This window comes from Calliphora vicina, chromosome 5 (genome assembly GCF_958450345.1).
Source record: "Calliphora vicina chromosome 5, idCalVici1.1, whole genome shotgun sequence".
Classification (NCBI taxonomy): Eukaryota; Metazoa; Arthropoda; class Insecta; order Diptera; family Calliphoridae; genus Calliphora; species Calliphora vicina.
Window position 1 is genome coordinate 84,879,008 of NC_088784.1, and position 18,499 is coordinate 84,897,506.

An 18,499-nucleotide genomic window follows, 5' to 3' on the forward strand; every position below is an offset into this window, starting at 1 on the left:
GCTAACGCAAAATTAGCTTATTCTGCGATTTGGATCGCGATCCATCAATACTGCATGCTACACGTTCAATAAATATCGCGATACTGGATCGCGTACAATATATATTGTACGTGTAGCAGTGCCCTAACAGGGTGACTTTCGAAGTTCACACTGTCTAGAATGTATTTCTACAGATAAAGCAACAATTCTAAGATGGCTTACGATCATAAATCTCAAGTCTAATATACACAACAACTTTTGTTTAAACTTTAGTTTTTATGTAACAAGCTGACTTCAATAGAATTTCCTAAATTTTCTAAATGAATCCATCTGTACTTACATAAAGAAATATATAACTGACAGATTGTTGCCAAAACGTATCATTGCACTTGGTAACTTGTCGCAAGAAGACTGCTGTCAGGAAATAGCTTTTTAAACGACGCAACTTATATTGATTACGCAAGGATTTCAATAGACGATATACAACTTTTAAGTTCTGTTTATCCCATATTATGTCACGTTCGGCCACAGGATTAACCAGTTGAAATGTAAGTTTTCTGGAATGTCTGGAACCACAACCAACCAAAGGCTTTGGTATAGCTACAAAAGTTTCATAGTATTCATCTTTTAGACATGCCCTTTTTCTTACTAATGGCTTCATGTATTCTTTTGGCATACGTATGGCTGGTACAAAATCAATCGAAATTGTTTTATAGGGCGCTCGTTCTTCTCGGACATAGATTTGGTGTGCCACACTACAACAGGTATATTTGATAGTGTAGCCATTTGGTGGGGGTCTGCATGACAGTACATATTCGATTATACTTTCTATCCATCGCTTGAGTTTGTTGCGATTTAAACCCCTTATTATATATTGTCGAAACAGTGCTCTATATTTTTTTTTAGTTTTTGAATTTGTTGCGTAATATTTCCATTCATCGCTTCTTATTTGTACAAATCCAGGCCTATCGGGATGTGTTTTGACTTTGAATTCAAATGGTAGGTCCAATAAAATAAAAACATCAAATTCGCTTGGCTTAATAATGCGTACGCGATTTGGATAGCTACCTAAAATGGCAAAAATATTTTTAATTTAAAGCCACGCCCAGGCGAAAGTAGGCGTCGCCTAAAATGCAAAACAACGTAACAAAAAAAAAAAGATATAAAATGGAAACTACTACTGGATTAACATGAAACTGCTATTTTACCTTACATTATTTTGTATTGTTAATCTGTTGTCTATCGGAAACCAAAATAACGTATCATCTACTTCAATTTGTTGGAAATAATTAAAATTTCATTTTGTAATAGTATGAATTTGGCTTTAACTATAGACTAAGCTTTACCTAGCTTTTTTTTAGATGTATCGGATGGAATTTTGTGATACTGGGGATACTGGAAATTTAAGCCAAATCGTACGATAATTTAGGGACGCGCATCTATTATAATGTACAGAATCGTAATCAAACGAAAACTTTATTTCGAATTTGTTGATGATATGTTGTTTTGGATTTTAGGTGACGATATTTAATCTTCGAAATAAAAATATTTGTGTTAAACCTGCACAAAAACGTTATATATGCAATTTTTTTATAAAACTACCATTTTTTTTTCATAAATTTAGCAGAAATTACCAAACAATGAAGTCCCCTTGTACATTTCTTTAAAAACCAGATCAGCTTCGCACATTTCCTTCATGAGCCAATCTCTAATTGTGTTATACATTTCGGTGTATGGCTGCCGATCTTCATCATTAATGGAAATTTCTTGATGAATTATTTGTAATTGATCCTCAAATGTAGGCATATTGAAAACAGCTTGAATTGTTAAATAATAAAAAACAAAACGAAAACCAAATAAATTAACGAGTATTGAAAAGAAAGGTAATTGAGATTTTTAAAAGTATTTATGCAAATTTCCAATTCTAAATAAAATAAAATCAACTCGAAAACACCTCAGCAGCTCCAACCATGTTAAATTTCGTAACAATATCTCTAATAGTTCCCGAGATACCGAATTATTTTCAAAAAAAAAAAACAAGTAAGAGAGCTATATTCGGCTGTGCCCTTCACCAAATTATACTTCAAAATAAAAAATTCAAATATTTTTAAGTGAAAAAAATTCAAATATTTTTAAGTGAACAAAAATTTTTTTTTCATTTTTTGGAGAAAAAAAATTTCAAATTGTTTTTTTTAAATTTGAAAAAAAAATTTTTGTTTTTTAAATTTTTTTTAGTTGAAAAAAAAATTCGGGTTAAAAAATATTTTTTCCGATTTTGACCCATTGTAGGTCCAACTTACTATGGTCTTATATACGTCGTTGCAAAGGTCTTTGAAATATCTATCATTAGATATCCATATTGTCTATATTAATGACTTAGAATCCAGATATAGATCAAAAAAAATTAATTAAAGAAATTTAAAAAAAAAAAATTTTGAAAAAACTTTTTTTTAAAAAATAATTTTGAAAAAAAAAAATTTTTAAAAAAAATTTTAAAACATTAAAAAAAAATTTTTGATTTTGTTTAAATAAAAATATTTTTAAGTATAATTTGGTGAAGGGTATATAAGATTCGGCACAGCCGAATATAGCTCTCTTACTTGTTTTATATTTTTTTTAACCGTAAATTAGATTATGAAACTGATTGCATTCAGAAACTCAATTAATTTACAGTGCGCTGGGGATAACGTCAACACCTTTTTATTGACATTGTCTACTCTAAGTAAAGCAATGTTGTAGTTCCGAATTTGGGGGTTCCCCTTATATGTACGTAGAATTGAAAGTAGAGTACGATAACAATTTTCTTTTAATAGAAAGAAATGCCCTAAAATATTTCAGTAGATTTTAGTCCACTATTAAATACAAATGTTTGCATCAGAAATAAATCACTTACACTAATTAAAATTTAAATGTTTACTTAGAAATAAAACCAATTTTTTTTAGAACTGATCTCACACACAATAAAATTGTATTATTCGATTTAATATTTTGCAACTATTTCAACTGTCCCCACTTCAGCCCACATCACAAAATTCTCCAGCGAGCTACTTGTCAAATATAAATAATTTTTTTCTATTTCAGAGTTTACTATTTCAATTTTCCATTTATTTTTCTGATTTTCCAATATTTATGGTATGTAAAAAATGTATATTATTTCACTGTCGTATCTTCTCTAAAATTGTAATTACTATTATTTTTTACACAATAAGTTGGTAATGTTTTTGCGATAATTATTGTTTCTTTTATAACTGAGTAGGTTCTTTGTTCACAGATTATCTGAGTTTGACATTTGTCCGTACAAAAATGAATGTTAAGAGCATTTGATCAACACAGGAGGAACGCATTGAAATGAAACGCAAAACACAAAGCAATTGAAAGAGAGCTATATTCGGCTGTGACGAAGCTTATATACCATTCACCAAAGTATACTTTAAAATAAAAATTTGTAAATATTTTTAGGTGAACAAAATTTAATAAAGATTTTTTTCAAATTTATTTATTAATGAAAAACATTTTTGGCAAACATTTGTTTTTAAATTTCTGTAATTTTTTTTTTTTAAGTTTTTTGTGAAAAAATTCGGTAAAAAATAATTTTGACCCATTGTAGGACGGACTATATGCCGCACAGAGGGATTTTGGTGTCAAAAAGTCAATTTTTCAAACACTCAATTTCAAAAATCAAATGATGCAGTTTTGTAGAGAAATGGTTAATAATGAAATGTACTATTTAAAATTTGCTAAAATTTACTACATACAATTTTTTCGGCCCAACGACGAAGCCTATTGAAAATAGCTGAAATAGGTCCATTATTTCACCTAGTCCCCATACGGAAGTCCTCTCGAAATTGGACTTTATCCGTCATAAATGTTTAATTAATATAGGTATCTACACAAAATTCCTTTCCAAATAAGTTTTATATACATATACTAATTTGATGACGATCGGTTCATAATTAGTCATAGCTTCCATATAAGACCCGCTTCCGAAAATCTCTTTAACGACCATAAATCTATTAACAATTTTGGTATAAACATAAAATTCAACAGAAATAACTTCCATAGGGCACTGCTACACGTTCAATAAATATTGACCGCGATCCAGTATCGCTATATTTATTGAACGTGTAGCAAGCAGTATTGATGGATCGCGATCCAAATTGCAGAATAACCTAATTTTGCGTGATCCAATAAAATGGATCGCGATCCAAATATCACAATATATATTGAACGTGTAGCAGTGCCCATATAGACATAAATCATAAGACCTAATTTCATGGCGATCAGTCCATAATTAGTCATAGCTCCCATATAAGGCCCACTTGCGAAAATCACTTTAACGACAATAAATCTCTAAAAACTGTTGATAGTTACACAAAATTCAACACAAATAACTTTCATGTAGACATAAATCAGACTAATTTAATTGTGATCGATCCATTATTAGCCATAGCTCAAATATAAGGTCCTCTTCCAAAAATCACTTTAATGAGCATATATCTCTTAAAAATGTTGGTATACACAAAAAATTCAACACATATAACTTTCATATAGGCATAAATCACATGACCTAATTTCATGGCGATCGGTCCATAATTAGTCATAGCTCCCATATAAGGCCTTTCTTTAAAACCTTTCTAAAAAAAATCAAAATTTTTTTTAATTTTTTAATTATTCGAAAAAATTTTTTTAATTATTCGACAGAAAGGTTTTTTATATTATACAATACAATAAATACTCAATTTTTTGTTATAAATTTCATATGGAAATTATAATAATTCTTCAGAAATTTTCTAGAATCATAACTACATTTCGCCACAACCTAATATACAAATTAATATACCAAAATAAGGGTAAACAAGTCACCTATCAAAAAAACCGCATTAAAAAATTCCGCCTGTGTCAAAGTTATAGAGTTTTGGCCGCTATTTTTAATTTTGCCACACTGTGCGCCGTTGCAAAGGTCTTTGAGATATCTATTATTTGATATCCATATTGTCTATATTAATGACTATAATCCAGATATATGTATGTAGATCCAAAAGAGGTAAAAAATCGCCATTTGTGGGCCGATTTTCACGATTTCAACCGAAAACGAGCGGATATTATGATGTATGAATTTTGTATGTAAGTTATTTGGGAGCTACGGAAAATTGATTTCTACATACAGACGGGCATGGGTATATCGACTCCACTATATAGAACGATTAATACGTGTAATATGATTATCGAAAATTTATTTCCCAACGTATGTACACATCTGCTCAAAATAATAGATACACCAAAATTTATTTTTTAAAAACGAAAAAAAATAATGGTATATTGTAAAATTATAAAAAAAATTCAGTCGATTTTTATTTATAGTTAAAAGGAGAGTAAAAAACAAAAACAAAATATTTCATAATTAATAATAAATATTATAAAGTAAATTAAATTTCTTAAATTTCGAAAAATTTGGTGCTCATAATAATAGATACATTTTTAAAAATTCTTATTAAACAAAAGCTAATAAATTTTATCTTAAAAAAAATAGTTTATTATTAAAGTAAAGCTAGTATCCAGTATATCCACCTTTGTTTTGTAAAACTTTCTCCACTCTTCTGGGCATACTGGATATCAAGTTCTGACACTTCTCCAATGGAATCTCGTACCATATTTTTTGCGTTTTCTCCCATAAATCGTCTTTATTTTTGAAAACTTCTTTCGAAAGCCTTATCTTTAATTCACTCCACAAGTTTTCTATTGGGTTTAAATCAGGGGATTGGCTGGGCCAGCTTAAAACAGGTACGTTATTCTCCAAGAACCAGTTTTTAACTAATCTTGAACTATGTTTTGGGTCGTTGTCCTGCTGGAATGTCCATATTATTGGCATATTTTCCGATGCATATGGCAGCATTACGTTTTCCAATATGTCTCTATACCCACTAGCATTCATGGTATCTTCTATTCGGAATATCGGACCAACACCATTCCATGAAAAGCAACCCCAAACCATTATGTTTCCCCCGCCATGTTTTACCGTCTTTTTTGTAAATTTAACGTGGAATTCTTTTCCTTTTGGTCGGCGTACATTTCTTTGGCAGTCGTTTCCAAACAAATTTATTTTTGTTTCGTCGCTCCATAAAATATTTCTCCATTTTTTTTCGCCTTCACACCCGGACCATTGTAAGTGCTCTTTAGCAAATTCTAATCTTGTCTTGATATTTTTTTGGCGCATTAGTGGCACTTTTCTGGCAATTCTTCCCGGCAATTTAGCTTGTAAAAGACGACGACGAACTGTTTGTGGACTGATTTCGTTACATAGCTCCGCAGAAATAGCTTTCGATGATATGAAAGGGTCTTTTTTAACCATAAGGACGATCCGCCTATCTGTTTCTGGACTGGTTTTCTTTGGTCTACCGCGAGTTTCTCTTTTTTGTTTTTTAGATAAAGCATTTTGGACAAAATGTAAAGATCTTCCTATGCTCTTTGCTATTTCCCGTAATGATTTTCCTTGATTTCTCATCGTTTGAACAATTTTTTTCTCATCTTCGGTACAATGATGATTTCGTCCCATTTTCTTCAAAAGAGTCCTATTTTTTATAAAATTGTTGCTAAAATTTAAATTATACTTACTGTTTCACGTAAATAGGAACAAAAAATTGCACAAAAAAAAAATTGTATATAAACAAATTACAAATTACTGATGTGTATCTATTTTTATGAGCAAATAATTTTTTGTAATTCAAATAAATTCGTTTTTAAAAATCAACATGAAAGCAAATAGTTGCCAGATTTTTGACTGACATGACATTGCCAGATAGAAATTTTAATAATATGATGTATTCTTAACGCTTGCGAGGAAATTTTCAATGTTACCGCCATTTAAATTTTTTCCAATTAGGTGTATCTATTATTTTGAGCAGATGTGTATATACATTAGAGTGCTCCAAAAAAAAAAAAATTGTGAATTTTGACTGCGCAACTTTGGTGGCGCAACGACGCTAAAGTTTTGAGGTGGGGAAAAAAATGCATTTTTTTCATTTTTTGTAAAAATTTTGCCATTAAATAACTACTTTTGCAAATTAATTTAAAACAATCGAAATGTGTACGTAATTGTCGTTCTAATAAGATATTAAAGACAAAAATTGGTTTAAAAATGTTAAAGTTATTAAAAAATCGCCAGGCCATTAACGTGTCACAGGCCACTAGAACAAGAAATGTTGGAACAAAATTAACATATTTTGAGAAATATTAAAATAAAAGCTTATTTTTACTTAAAATATTTCCAAATTTACTTGTATATGAGTTTTTGTCTTCGTAGGATACCGTTAACCTATTCTCAGGTATGACCAAAAAAAATTAAAAATTAAAAAGGCAGTTTCAAAACTCCAATAGCAAATTTTTAAAAATTTTGTTAAACAAATTTCAGAATTTTTCGATCATCACCTTGGGATTTATTTGGAACATAATAGGGAATAAAAATATGAAAAAAGTATGACAATACCTCGTATAGTTTTTCCGTACCTGCGATTTAAATTTTGCGATTTTCGATAAAAGCCATATTTTGGCGAATGAGCCGAATTTCCTTATTGTTATGATTTTTTAAGTAAAATCTATTCAGACTATTATAGTCCAGGTAATTTTAAATATAGTCTGATAGTTTTACTAAAATCGGAAAACGTCAACCCTTTAATCGTAAAGGTCAAAGGTAAATTTTTTCAATATTTGGAATTTCTCTTGGAAAGATAGCGAAATGTTATATATTTTTAGGTCGATTTTGATGAAACTTAAGAAAAATAGAACACAAAGCCTAGTATTTACAAAAACAGCACAAAAATTAAAATTAACCCTTTCTAGTACTTGGGGTTAAAATGACCCCAAACTTCTAAAACCATAAAAAATTGTCAATTGCCCTTTTCGTATTCATAAATCTCCCTTTCGAAAATGCAACTGTGTAATATAAAAACGAATACCATATTTCAAACATTGGAAACTCTGATTTGTCTTTAAATACCCTCTAGTTCTGAATATGGCAATGTACTGTTATGTGCCTGTAGTTTGCACAACATACCTATCCTTTACTGCTTCTATGTTATCAATTGACACCTTACTCAACTACAGACCGTTATGCACAATCCAATAGAGATATTTTATATTTGCAATTCAATATATTTGTTGTTTACAAAACTTCATCGTATTCATTAAATAAAATATTCTTAATCCAGGGCAACAATTCCGTTACTCTTGCGTAAACACCCGGCTTATTGGGTTCAGCGCAGCCAATACCCCATGATACAATGCCCACAAGTTTCCTATTGATCACCATAGGACCGCCTGAATCATATTTACAAGCATCTACACCTCCTTTTTTGAAGCCAGCGCATATCATGCGCCTGGTGATTTGTTCAGCACCCAGCAGACGTCTGCATGTTGAATGTCTAACTATTGGTACATGGGCCACCATTAGGGTATCGGAAATTCGTGGATTATCCAAATCAGTAAATCCCCAACCGATGACGGTAGCAAAGCTACCAACTCTTATTCTATCTTTAGGTCCGACTAATTGTATGGGTTGTACCTGAGGGTCAAACTCAAAGAAACCCGCAATTCTCACCAAGCCCACATCATAGTCATATGAAGCAGTAGTCCAATTTTCATTCATATAAATGGCCTCAACACCGTAAATTATTCCCTCATTTATCGCAAGGGACTTATCTCCTACATGAACTTTTAATGTCGTCGGTGAAACGCCAAACAGGCAATGGGCTGCCGTCAAAATGGTACGTTCGTTTATTATGGATCCACCACAAATATGAAAAAGTCCGTCTTCGGTAGACTCTATTAGAGAAGCTATGAAGGGATAATTTTCCACCGCCACACGTCCTCCAATAACTCTAGGTTGCACTTCATTTTCTGGAACTTTTGCAGCTTTTATGGATGCCACCAAAAAGCAACCGACAATTAGACAAATGCTGCTCAGTAAAGACGCGCACATATTGAGCCAACAAAAACTGATAGATGAATCAATGTCTCATGTTAATCTCTTTTATAGACTCAACTTAAATTAATGTGTAGTTGTAAATAATGATTTATTTGCATTTAATTGTTTTTTAGATAAGCTAAAAACACACGTTTTGTGTTGTTTAAGAGATAAAAATTAAAACTTTTTTTAGTTTAAAATTTTAATTTGAAGGCCAACGGAAACTTAATATAGAAGAGGTACTATATTTGAGTTGAAAAAGTCTGGTAATTATACTAATTTTTTGAACCATGCTCGTCAAAAGTCCGAAACTTTGCGCAAGGCATGAACATCGAGGAGACACATAAATTATGTCTTAAACCGATAAAAATTCCCAGAATGAAAGGACGGATGTATCGACTCTTGAGAAGCCCAATGACGTTGTGTGATTGTTCGACTTTGAGTTATTTCACCAAAGTTCCACCTAATAGATATTTGGTCCATCGACAAGCTGAAGATTATCTAAGCAAGAGTCCTGGACAAGATTCTCAAGTTCAAGAAGGGCTTTGTAATTTCCAGACAGCACATTTAAATGTAATTGCAAGGTCAAATGATGTTACAGTTCTTTCCAAGGCTGTAGGACTTGAAGTGAACATAAGGAAAACCAAGGCAATGTGCATTAATAATAACATTGTCGATTCTTTTATAATAAACAACCAGGAAATTGAGTTTGTGAACACCTTTTCTTACCTTGGATGTATGATGACCATAACCGGAGGCATAGATGATGATGTCCGTTCCAAAGTAGGCAAAGCGAGATCAGCGTTTGGAAGATTGAAACACATATGGCGCTCACAGCAACTATCTCTTCACACCAAGTTGCGCATCTTCAATGCATGCGTAAAATCACCGCTGCTTTATGGAAGTGAGACGAAAGGTACAAACGCAAATCAACAAATTCCTAAGAATTATATGCCATATATTCTGGCCAAACACAATTACCAATACAGACCTTTGGAGGAAAACCAAAGAAACACCCATCGAAAACCAAATCAAGAGGAGAAAATGGATTGGGCATACACTCCCTAAGCCCATCGAAAGTATATCCAGAGCTGCACTGGACTGGAACCCGCAAGGCGAAGAACAGGACTGCCAGCGAACACTTGGCGAAGAACAATACTAACGGACACAACAAAGCTAAATAAAACATGGCAAGAAATCAAAACATATAGTAACGATAGTGTAAGATGGAATAATCTTGTCGAAGCCCTATGTTCCCTAGGGCATATCACGTCCCTCACTGAATCAAAGAGTTATCTGCAGAAACATTTGTAGGTTATTTCATCCCAGAAAAGCCCAAAACTCCAACCACTAGGTCTCTCGATAGAGTACAGAAAGGTTTTGAACAGGGTCACTAAATGTAATTCAAAGAGAAAGGTTATCACATAGATTTGGAACTGTTCAAATAAGACCTAACAACAACCAAAACCGAGGAGGACAGGCTAAATCAGACAATATTGATGACAACTTTCCTAAGGCGATTATCCAAATCGATACCACATTCATGCGATTCATTCTTCGATGAGAAGCAGTGGAAAAAATGGATGAACCCAACTTCAGTAATAAAGCATGGAATGGTGCCTGTTCAGAGGAATCAGTCGCAATGTGATTTGGTAGAGGGAGAAGGATGTCGCAGCACTCTGGCCTAAAGAACAGGTCTTGTAAATGTGAAATTCTTTTATCGCGGATATCTATCGTTTCTTCTCAATATTTGAAATTTAAATTTATATCAGAGTGCTTGACACCAGACTATCCGTTTGGTATTGCTTAGAACCTGTGAAGATCTAATACCGTTAGGGACTGATGACTGATCAAATATGGTTCACAGATGGATCCAAACAGGAAAATTGTAAAATCGAAGCCAGAGCCTGGGGAAAATATTCTTCAATCTTTTAGATTGAAATTTGCGCCGTCTTCATTTGCGCTAGAGTACTTGAGGAGAGGGATACTTGTGATGTTGGACAGCTAGGCGGCTTCTCTTTGGTCGGGACTTGTTATTGATTGATTTACATATTTGGATGAACTAAGTTAAACAACAGTTTAACATTGTACAGGATACCAGTTCAATAGGAGTACTGAACGTATTTATTTGGTATTACAAATGGATATGCCAGATAAAATACCGGATCCTTGATTGACTTGGAGGTTGTTCACCATTGGGGAGCTACTATTGCTAGATAACGGATACCTTATGATACTTATGGGATGATTTACTGCACACTGTGGTTGCTTAAAAAATATTTTTTCCGATTTTGACCCATTGTACGGACCAACTTACTATGTTCTTATATACGTCGCAAAGTCGATGAGGAGATTCTATATGTGTAATTTTTTTTAAATCGGAACACAAACGAAGAAATAGGATCATTTTAAAAATTGAACATACCCTACTTTGGGAACCCCTGGTCCCGCTCCTGGTGGGCTCATGAGGTCCAAATTTAAAACTTAAACTCGACTACACTTCCTCATTGCGCATTCAAATCGGCCTAAGGGTTTAGAAGTTACAGATTTATTTCCATTTTTTTTTATTCTCATACCACTGTGCGTCGTTGCAAAGGTCTTTGAAATATCTATCATTAGATATCCATATTGTCTATATTAATGACTAAGTAATCCAGATATAGGTCAAAAATCGAGGTTGTCCTGGTTTTTCTCAACCATTTGTGGACCGATTTTGTCGATTTTAAATAGCAACCGAGCCGGAAGTATTCCGGAGATATTGATGTATGAATCGTGTAAGTTATTTGGGGTCTTCGGAAAGTTGATTTCAACAGACAGACGGACATGGCTTAATCGACTCCGCTATCTATAAGGATCCAGAATATATATACTTTATAGGGTCGGAAAATTATAATGAATGACAAACTTATATTTACCTTCTCACAAAGGTGAAGGGTATAAAAAGGGTTAAAACCTCACAAAACTTGGTAGAACGATTTCATCACGATATTAATAATGATAAGACAATTATGAATGTACAAGTAATTTTCTGAGGGGGACATTGAATGGGGACATGAGACAAGTGTTGTCCGATTTTCGCCTTACTTAACAGTATAATTTCAGAGTACTTAGAACAAATTTGTGAAAAATTTTATCAGGATTGCCTCCTAATAAACATATTTCTGTCTGTTCAAACTGTTTTATTATTATTATTTTTATTATTCATTTTATTTATTAAAGTCTTCCGGGGGGACATTTGTATGGGGGCTAGTTGAAATCATGGAATGACATTGCCCATTTCCAAATCTTATCAACAGAGAGAATTTATGGAAAAGTTCAGCCAGCTAGCTCCTTTCGTTTGGACCCTATCCTGTTTTCAACATACAGACAGACGGACGGACATATCGTCTAGATTGTCATATAATCCTATGAGGACCCAGAATATGTACTCAGGCGACAAATAGTTTGATGTTTGATACAAACGGAACCTCACCTTTGGTGGGTATAAAAATGTCAAACGACCTCATAACTTAAAGTGCGTTTATAGGGAGCGCTCAAAAAAATAGAGGTAACCACTAAAATTAATATTAAAAAAATACAATAAATGTACAATTGAAATTGTAGATGATTTCAATAAAGATTTAATGAACAGATTTGTTGCTCCTTAAATATTATTTTAAGCTCATTTTTGGTAAGTTGTTTCAAAAAAGTGATGTGCGTTTATAGGAATATGTACCAGTATAGCAACAGTTACTAGTCAATAGGGGGCATATGCAATGTTTTTAGAAGAACCGATATGAACTGATCTTCTCCAGCCTTCGTTTTGAACACAACCGTTACAACCATCCACGTGATATGAAAACAGATCTTTGACATCTATGGCGCCTAATAAATTTAAAATTCATTATCTTAGTTGGAAAGCTCGCTATTTAAAGGATTATTTGTTTTTAATACTTAAGGATTTCCAAATTTGGGAGCCAAGAGCTTTCGAATTAGCAACACAGCTAGAATGATTTTAACAAGTCCTTAACAAAATTGCTTCCTATAATATCTACTCCAGCGGGAGGGAAACGTTCGTCCAACTACGTCAACATGTAGGCGTCTATATACCCGAACACACATTGTACGCTAAAGTACCTGAACAACGATGGCAATTGCTGCAGAAACCCACACACCAACAAACGCACACTGAAAATAAATTAAAAAAAAAAAACGAGAGAAAATAGAAGCGGCCTCATAAACCTCCTCCACCACTGCTAGCTAGCTGACATACGCCAGTTCTCCTTATTGTTTTTTTTGTTGTTTTGTTTTCTACTAATGTAGAATTTGTTGGTTTAGTGCGAGGCGTAGGAGAGAAGGTGGCTGGTAGGCAAGCAGTCAGTCAGGCAGGCATAAAGAACAGAGGGAGAGCTGTACGTTGTTGTTATTGTGGATACCTACACAACAATAATAACAACAAATATTCTAGAGCAAGAGTATACAGTGCTGTTGTGTGTGTTGTTCGTTCTGCTGCTGCTGCTAGAAATTGTGGTGTGCTGTTGCTGCTGCCGCTGGTTTGTATATTATTGTTGCTGTTATTTTGAAGAGGATGTTGTAGTCAAGTCAGCAGTATGGCTGTCTGCCGTCGTTGTGCTCTTTAATGCCGCCTTACTCTCTCGTTGGTTTGTAACAGTTACAAAAACAAAATAAATGAAAATATAAAAAAATCATCATCATTATTGCTGTTGCTGTTGTTATTGTCGTGGACTGGGTGACTGGCTCGCTTGATAGACAACTGTCATGGTTAAACAGAGTTTCAGTTTGTTGGTTAATAGTGTCCGTCCACCAGCACCGTCAGTTGCAAATGCAATCTGAAAAGTCCTCTTAGTATTTAAACAAGTTAGCTTAGGAGGTCCATAATTTGACTGCTATCAACTCTGTGATATGTTTCAAAATACAAAATCTAAAGGTGAATTTATGACCAAAGGAGTTATGAACAAAAAAATATATTTAGTTTCGAGCTGGGTTCCTATTATTAAAAAAAAATTCCGGGTAATTAATTTTTGAATACTAAAATGACACTTTTCTTAATATTAAAATCCCTAGAAATTTGAATGTTAAGAAGGCATAGAAGGTCTTCTCCTGAAAGCCTGTAAGAAGACCAGCCGCGTAATACCTCTACCTAGGAACTTTTATTAAAAAGCCTGAAAATTAAAGCATAATTGAAGATCTGCAGAAGCAAGCCGCATATTCAACATATTTATGCCTGTTCAAATAGTATTCCGGGGGGACATTTCTATGGGGGCTAGGACCGATAATTTCAATACCAAACAAACCATATCAACAGAGAGTTTTTGATGAAAATTTCAGTTAGCTAGCTCCTTTCGTTTGTGCCCTATCGTGTTTTCAACCGACAGACAGACAGACGGACATAGCAAGATCATCGTAGAACTCCATAAGGACCCATAATATACATACTTTTGTGGGTCTGCGATGAATATTTCGATGTGTTGCAAACGGAATGACAAAATCAATATACCCCCAACTGTATGGCTGTATTATTTTGACATTATACAACCACTTCTCAATGGTAGTGGTTTGCAGAGCGAGAGAAAGAATACAATTTTCAATAGGCAACGAATGTGATATATATTTGTCCTTCTTTCCAAACCAAAACCATTTTCACACTTTATTTTGTTTGTTTCCTATTGCCATACTGAAACCAGCTGATTCATATCTGTTTAATCTGTGGTATAGAATAAATACATAGAACGGAGAGAGAAATATCAATGAAAAAATCAAACAAAATTACTGTCTTTTCACACGTGGGAATGGGAATGGTGGGAATGATACCTATCTAGTTGTCATATATGGTATTGGGCAAGGCGAATTTATAGAAGGTGACCTCAGAAGAACAGCTGATTTTTTTTCTTCACTTGTTTAGATACTATGCAGTTAAGCAAGTTGACAGATAGACAGTAATTGTCACTAATGTCCTATCACTTGGCTGATTACAATTTATATATGCATGTTGGGTCATTTGACGTGTTTTTTACAAATTGTGTTGATATAATTCTCATGCAGTTTATATTAATTTTTGCTTAAGTATACGTATATCCAATGTAATATAGCTTGAAGTCAATAGTCACCTCAGTGTCTCTTAGTAAGCTTTTGTGAAGTTACTTTAAACCTTTATTTTGTACTTCACTTTAGGAAGTAGTTATTTTACCCACCAGAAGCAATCTATTGGAGCGTTGTCGAAGGAAGGTTTGTTTACAAGCAATCGTTTGTTGGACTGTCTATGATATGTCCTTTAGCTGACTATTTGAGGTAAATTAACACCCGTACATGTGAAAATAATTAGTTATGTAGCTCAAGTTACCAGTTAGTTAGCTAGTAAGGTGACTGATGCTTTTTAACCAGTATGTGAATCCAATGCGTTGAGTACTTTAGACCAGCATTTAGACAGTCTTGTTGTAATGAAAAAGGGCCATGCACGTGTTAAAATAACTAGTGACGTAACTATTGAAGTAATTAGTTCCCACCCTAAATGAGGTGTAAAATCACTAGTTCGGGACTGTCTCCCAGAACTGCTGGGTAATTGAACTGTCAATTCACTTGTATTTGTTGTGCCGAAAAATACAACAAACTCAAAAACAACAACAGGCTAATTTGACTGTTCAATTATCTTTTAACAAAAACAAAGTACCTGTTGTAGTTCCGTCGTGACCTTCTATAAATTCGCCTTGGTATTGGGTTTCGAGTCGTAATTCAGCTCTGGGTGGAGAAAGATCTCGCGCGTCATTGTCATTATTGCTTAAGGGCAATCAGGCCGTCCATTTTTCGCCGCCTTCGAGAGTTTTGCGGCTCACTCTCGCATTGGATAATGTTTGGCGTCGTCTAACTGTACCGCGTTACAGTTTCTTCGAAGTTTACATTGTCCACATGCAATTGATTTTTGGTTTTCATAACCTAACTTTTTAATACAAGATTTAATGATCCAGCTTCCTATATGAAGATATAGGTCGACTGGAAACAAGAATCAACGTGGGATAACCTGGCAATTTGAGAGTTTCTAACTCCGCCAAACTTAAATTTCCAAAAAAAAAGGTATTGGGTTTTAAATTTGAATTCAATTTGAGGTTGTTTTGAGAGGAAATTTGTTTGACAAATGACATTTCCTCCACTATATATCAAATGTTATTTTCAAATCAATCTCATTTTCAATTCATTGCAATTGTTTGGTAGTTTTAGTACCACCTTTTAACTGAATCAATAAACTAATAGTGTCTTAGTTCAGATCGGCACAACTCTAATGATAATAGATATAGCGCTCAGCAAAACCTTCTATTTCCAATAGGGATGCCAAACGGGACTGGGTTTTACAAATCCCGGGATTCGGGATTTTAGAAATGTAAATCCCGGGATCCCGGGATTTTTCGGGACTTTGGGATTTTAGTTAAACGTTAAAAACATCAAATTCAACAATAAAAACTATTAATTTCATTAATATATTTAAGTAAAAATATAAATCAAAAACTAATGCATTAAATTAAAATAAATGGTCCATGATTTCCCCTAGCTCCATACAATTTTCCCCGGAGTACTGTGTGAGTAGTCATAAATATATTGATTATGCGGCAATCCTTATAAAATTTTGCACAAAATAAGTTGTAAGTACTCTGAAATTATACTGTAGAGTACTGCGGAAATCGGGCTACATTTGCCCCTAGTCCCCTTCAGAAAATAACTTGAACATAAATTTCGTAAAAGTGTAAATTGTGTAAAAGCCTGTCAATGCAAGGGATACGTGCTGCACCCTGATTGAAATTTAGCTTTCTAAGTATTTTGGGTGCTTTATAAATCTTCCTAAAATATAAAAAATCTCATAAAATTTCGGGATTTGTTAATCCCGAAAAATCCCGGGATTCTTTTTCACAAATCCCGGGATTTCGGGATTGGCATCCCTAATTTCCAACAAAATCGTACTCGTCTTATTCAATCTGGACGAGATAGAAATGCAAAACTTTTCTCTTTTCAGATGAATCCAAATACATGTTATAAGGTATATAGAAGTAGTGATAGAAGAACATTGTAAGACAGGCCGAAGGGAAAGAGAAATTAGACTGTCAAGTTTTGCGGTGGTAAGGTTACTATGACTGGTATCGAATACAGATTCATTTCAAATGATGTTATTAATACATACACTGAGGAAAATATGCTCATAGTTGGAAGATTCCAGAAAGACAATTAACCCAAACACACTTCTAGGGTTGTAACCGAGTGGCGATTTTTAGAAAATTTTATAGTTATGGTTTAAAAATGGGTAGATTTGGTAAAGAGACTACGATGACAAATTAAATTGTTAGTTTGAATAACGACCCTGAATAACGACCCTATTTGAGTTTAGCAACACAAGCTAGCGGAATTGAAGGCGGATGCCGCTTCTCTGAGAAAATGCATATTCATTGCCAAACAATTTTTTTCGTTAAGAAAAGCCTGGTCACTTCAACTGAGAGTGAAAAGATGAGAGCTTTAGAGATTCCGTCTACGTTTAAGTTGACAAAAAATCTGCACACCAGTCAGCAAGCTTGTGTTTCTACTCTGCAATGATCCAATTAATCCAAATTGCTTAAATCCAAATTTAATAACACTATACTACATCTAATTTTTCCAAAATTACAAGGTCCGACCAAAAAATTTTGATAGAGGAGACAAAAAAAAGAGGGGGGGTTAAAGTTGTAGCTTAAATCGACATTTATGACGAAAAAGCTCTTAAAGTAGTCAAATCTTCAAATCTGTGTCAAATATTCTATCAACTCCCGGGGAACAAACTCCCGCGGAATTTTGTATTCATAATTGGGCTGTATATTTACCAATACGTTTTTTAAAACATGTTCCTTTGATGTCTAATAAATAAGTTACAGATTTTTTTGTAAGAAATAATACAAATTAAATTAGGAATATTTCAAAACTTCTTTTTTCGACTTACGCTATTCTTCCAAACGGACACAGATATTATCCAGAAATGGCATTTTTATAGTTATTATTCTCCCGAAGCTACATTTTTTAAATTACTTTGGAAAGACTTTTGAGTATGGCCTCGTAGTTTAACCCTACGACTTTTTCTATTCATTATTTTTTTTAATGGAATTTTTTTATTTCAATAATAGAGAAGAGTGGATCGATGTGAGATGGAGATATGAACCCAATAATGACCTGCTTTTGTTGTTGTAACACAGTTCCACTGTTTTTAAATGATATTTTCTGGGAAAGTTACTTTCTGTTAAAGCAGCTGGCTGACGCTGAGTTGACAATCTTTAACCGTTTGGAATGAGGTTATTAAAGATCGAGGATCCAATTGTTATGGAAAACAAAATTCTATTGGTGAATCGTGTGACAAAGTGCATCGATGAAAGATGGCTCCAAGAATGAGAACTTGTTGTTCTCTTTTGGGAAATCAACTCAGATTGTTTCGTAACGAATTTCCAATTGCTGTGAGCATCAAATCATGGGACAATGATCATCATACATTAAAGTGTTCACAGAAAATAATGCAATTTCCCTCCAGATTTCAAAGGACTTTTCCTCACACCTTCGTAC

General features: G+C 33.5%; 2 protein-coding genes across 3 annotated transcripts in view; both read right to left on the reverse strand.

The window, feature by feature from the left end:
- The window catches only part of LOC135960472 (cyclic GMP-AMP synthase-like receptor 1), a 38,091-nt gene that overhangs the window by 3,672 nt on the left and 15,920 nt on the right, over positions 1-18,499 (reverse strand). Inside the window, exons 1-3 of one of the 2 annotated variants that reach the window (XM_065511770.1) lie at positions 2,873-3,217; positions 1,614-1,796; positions 320-1,047 (exon numbers count right to left, since the gene is read on the reverse strand). In XM_065511770.1, the coding sequence (XP_065367842.1) occupies positions 320-1,047; positions 1,614-1,785 (900 nt within the window). In that variant the 5' untranslated portion in view covers positions 1,786-1,796; positions 2,873-3,217. Of the gene's footprint in view, positions 1-319; positions 1,048-1,613; positions 1,797-2,872; positions 3,218-18,499 lie in introns of those variants that run through there. The other variant, XM_065511769.1, reaches the window with a different exon arrangement.
- LOC135961430 (trypsin-like) lies at positions 8,138-8,953 on the reverse strand. The gene has a single exon (XM_065512930.1). The coding sequence runs from the start codon at positions 8,951-8,953 to the stop codon at positions 8,138-8,140; it is 816 nt and encodes a 271-aa protein (XP_065369002.1).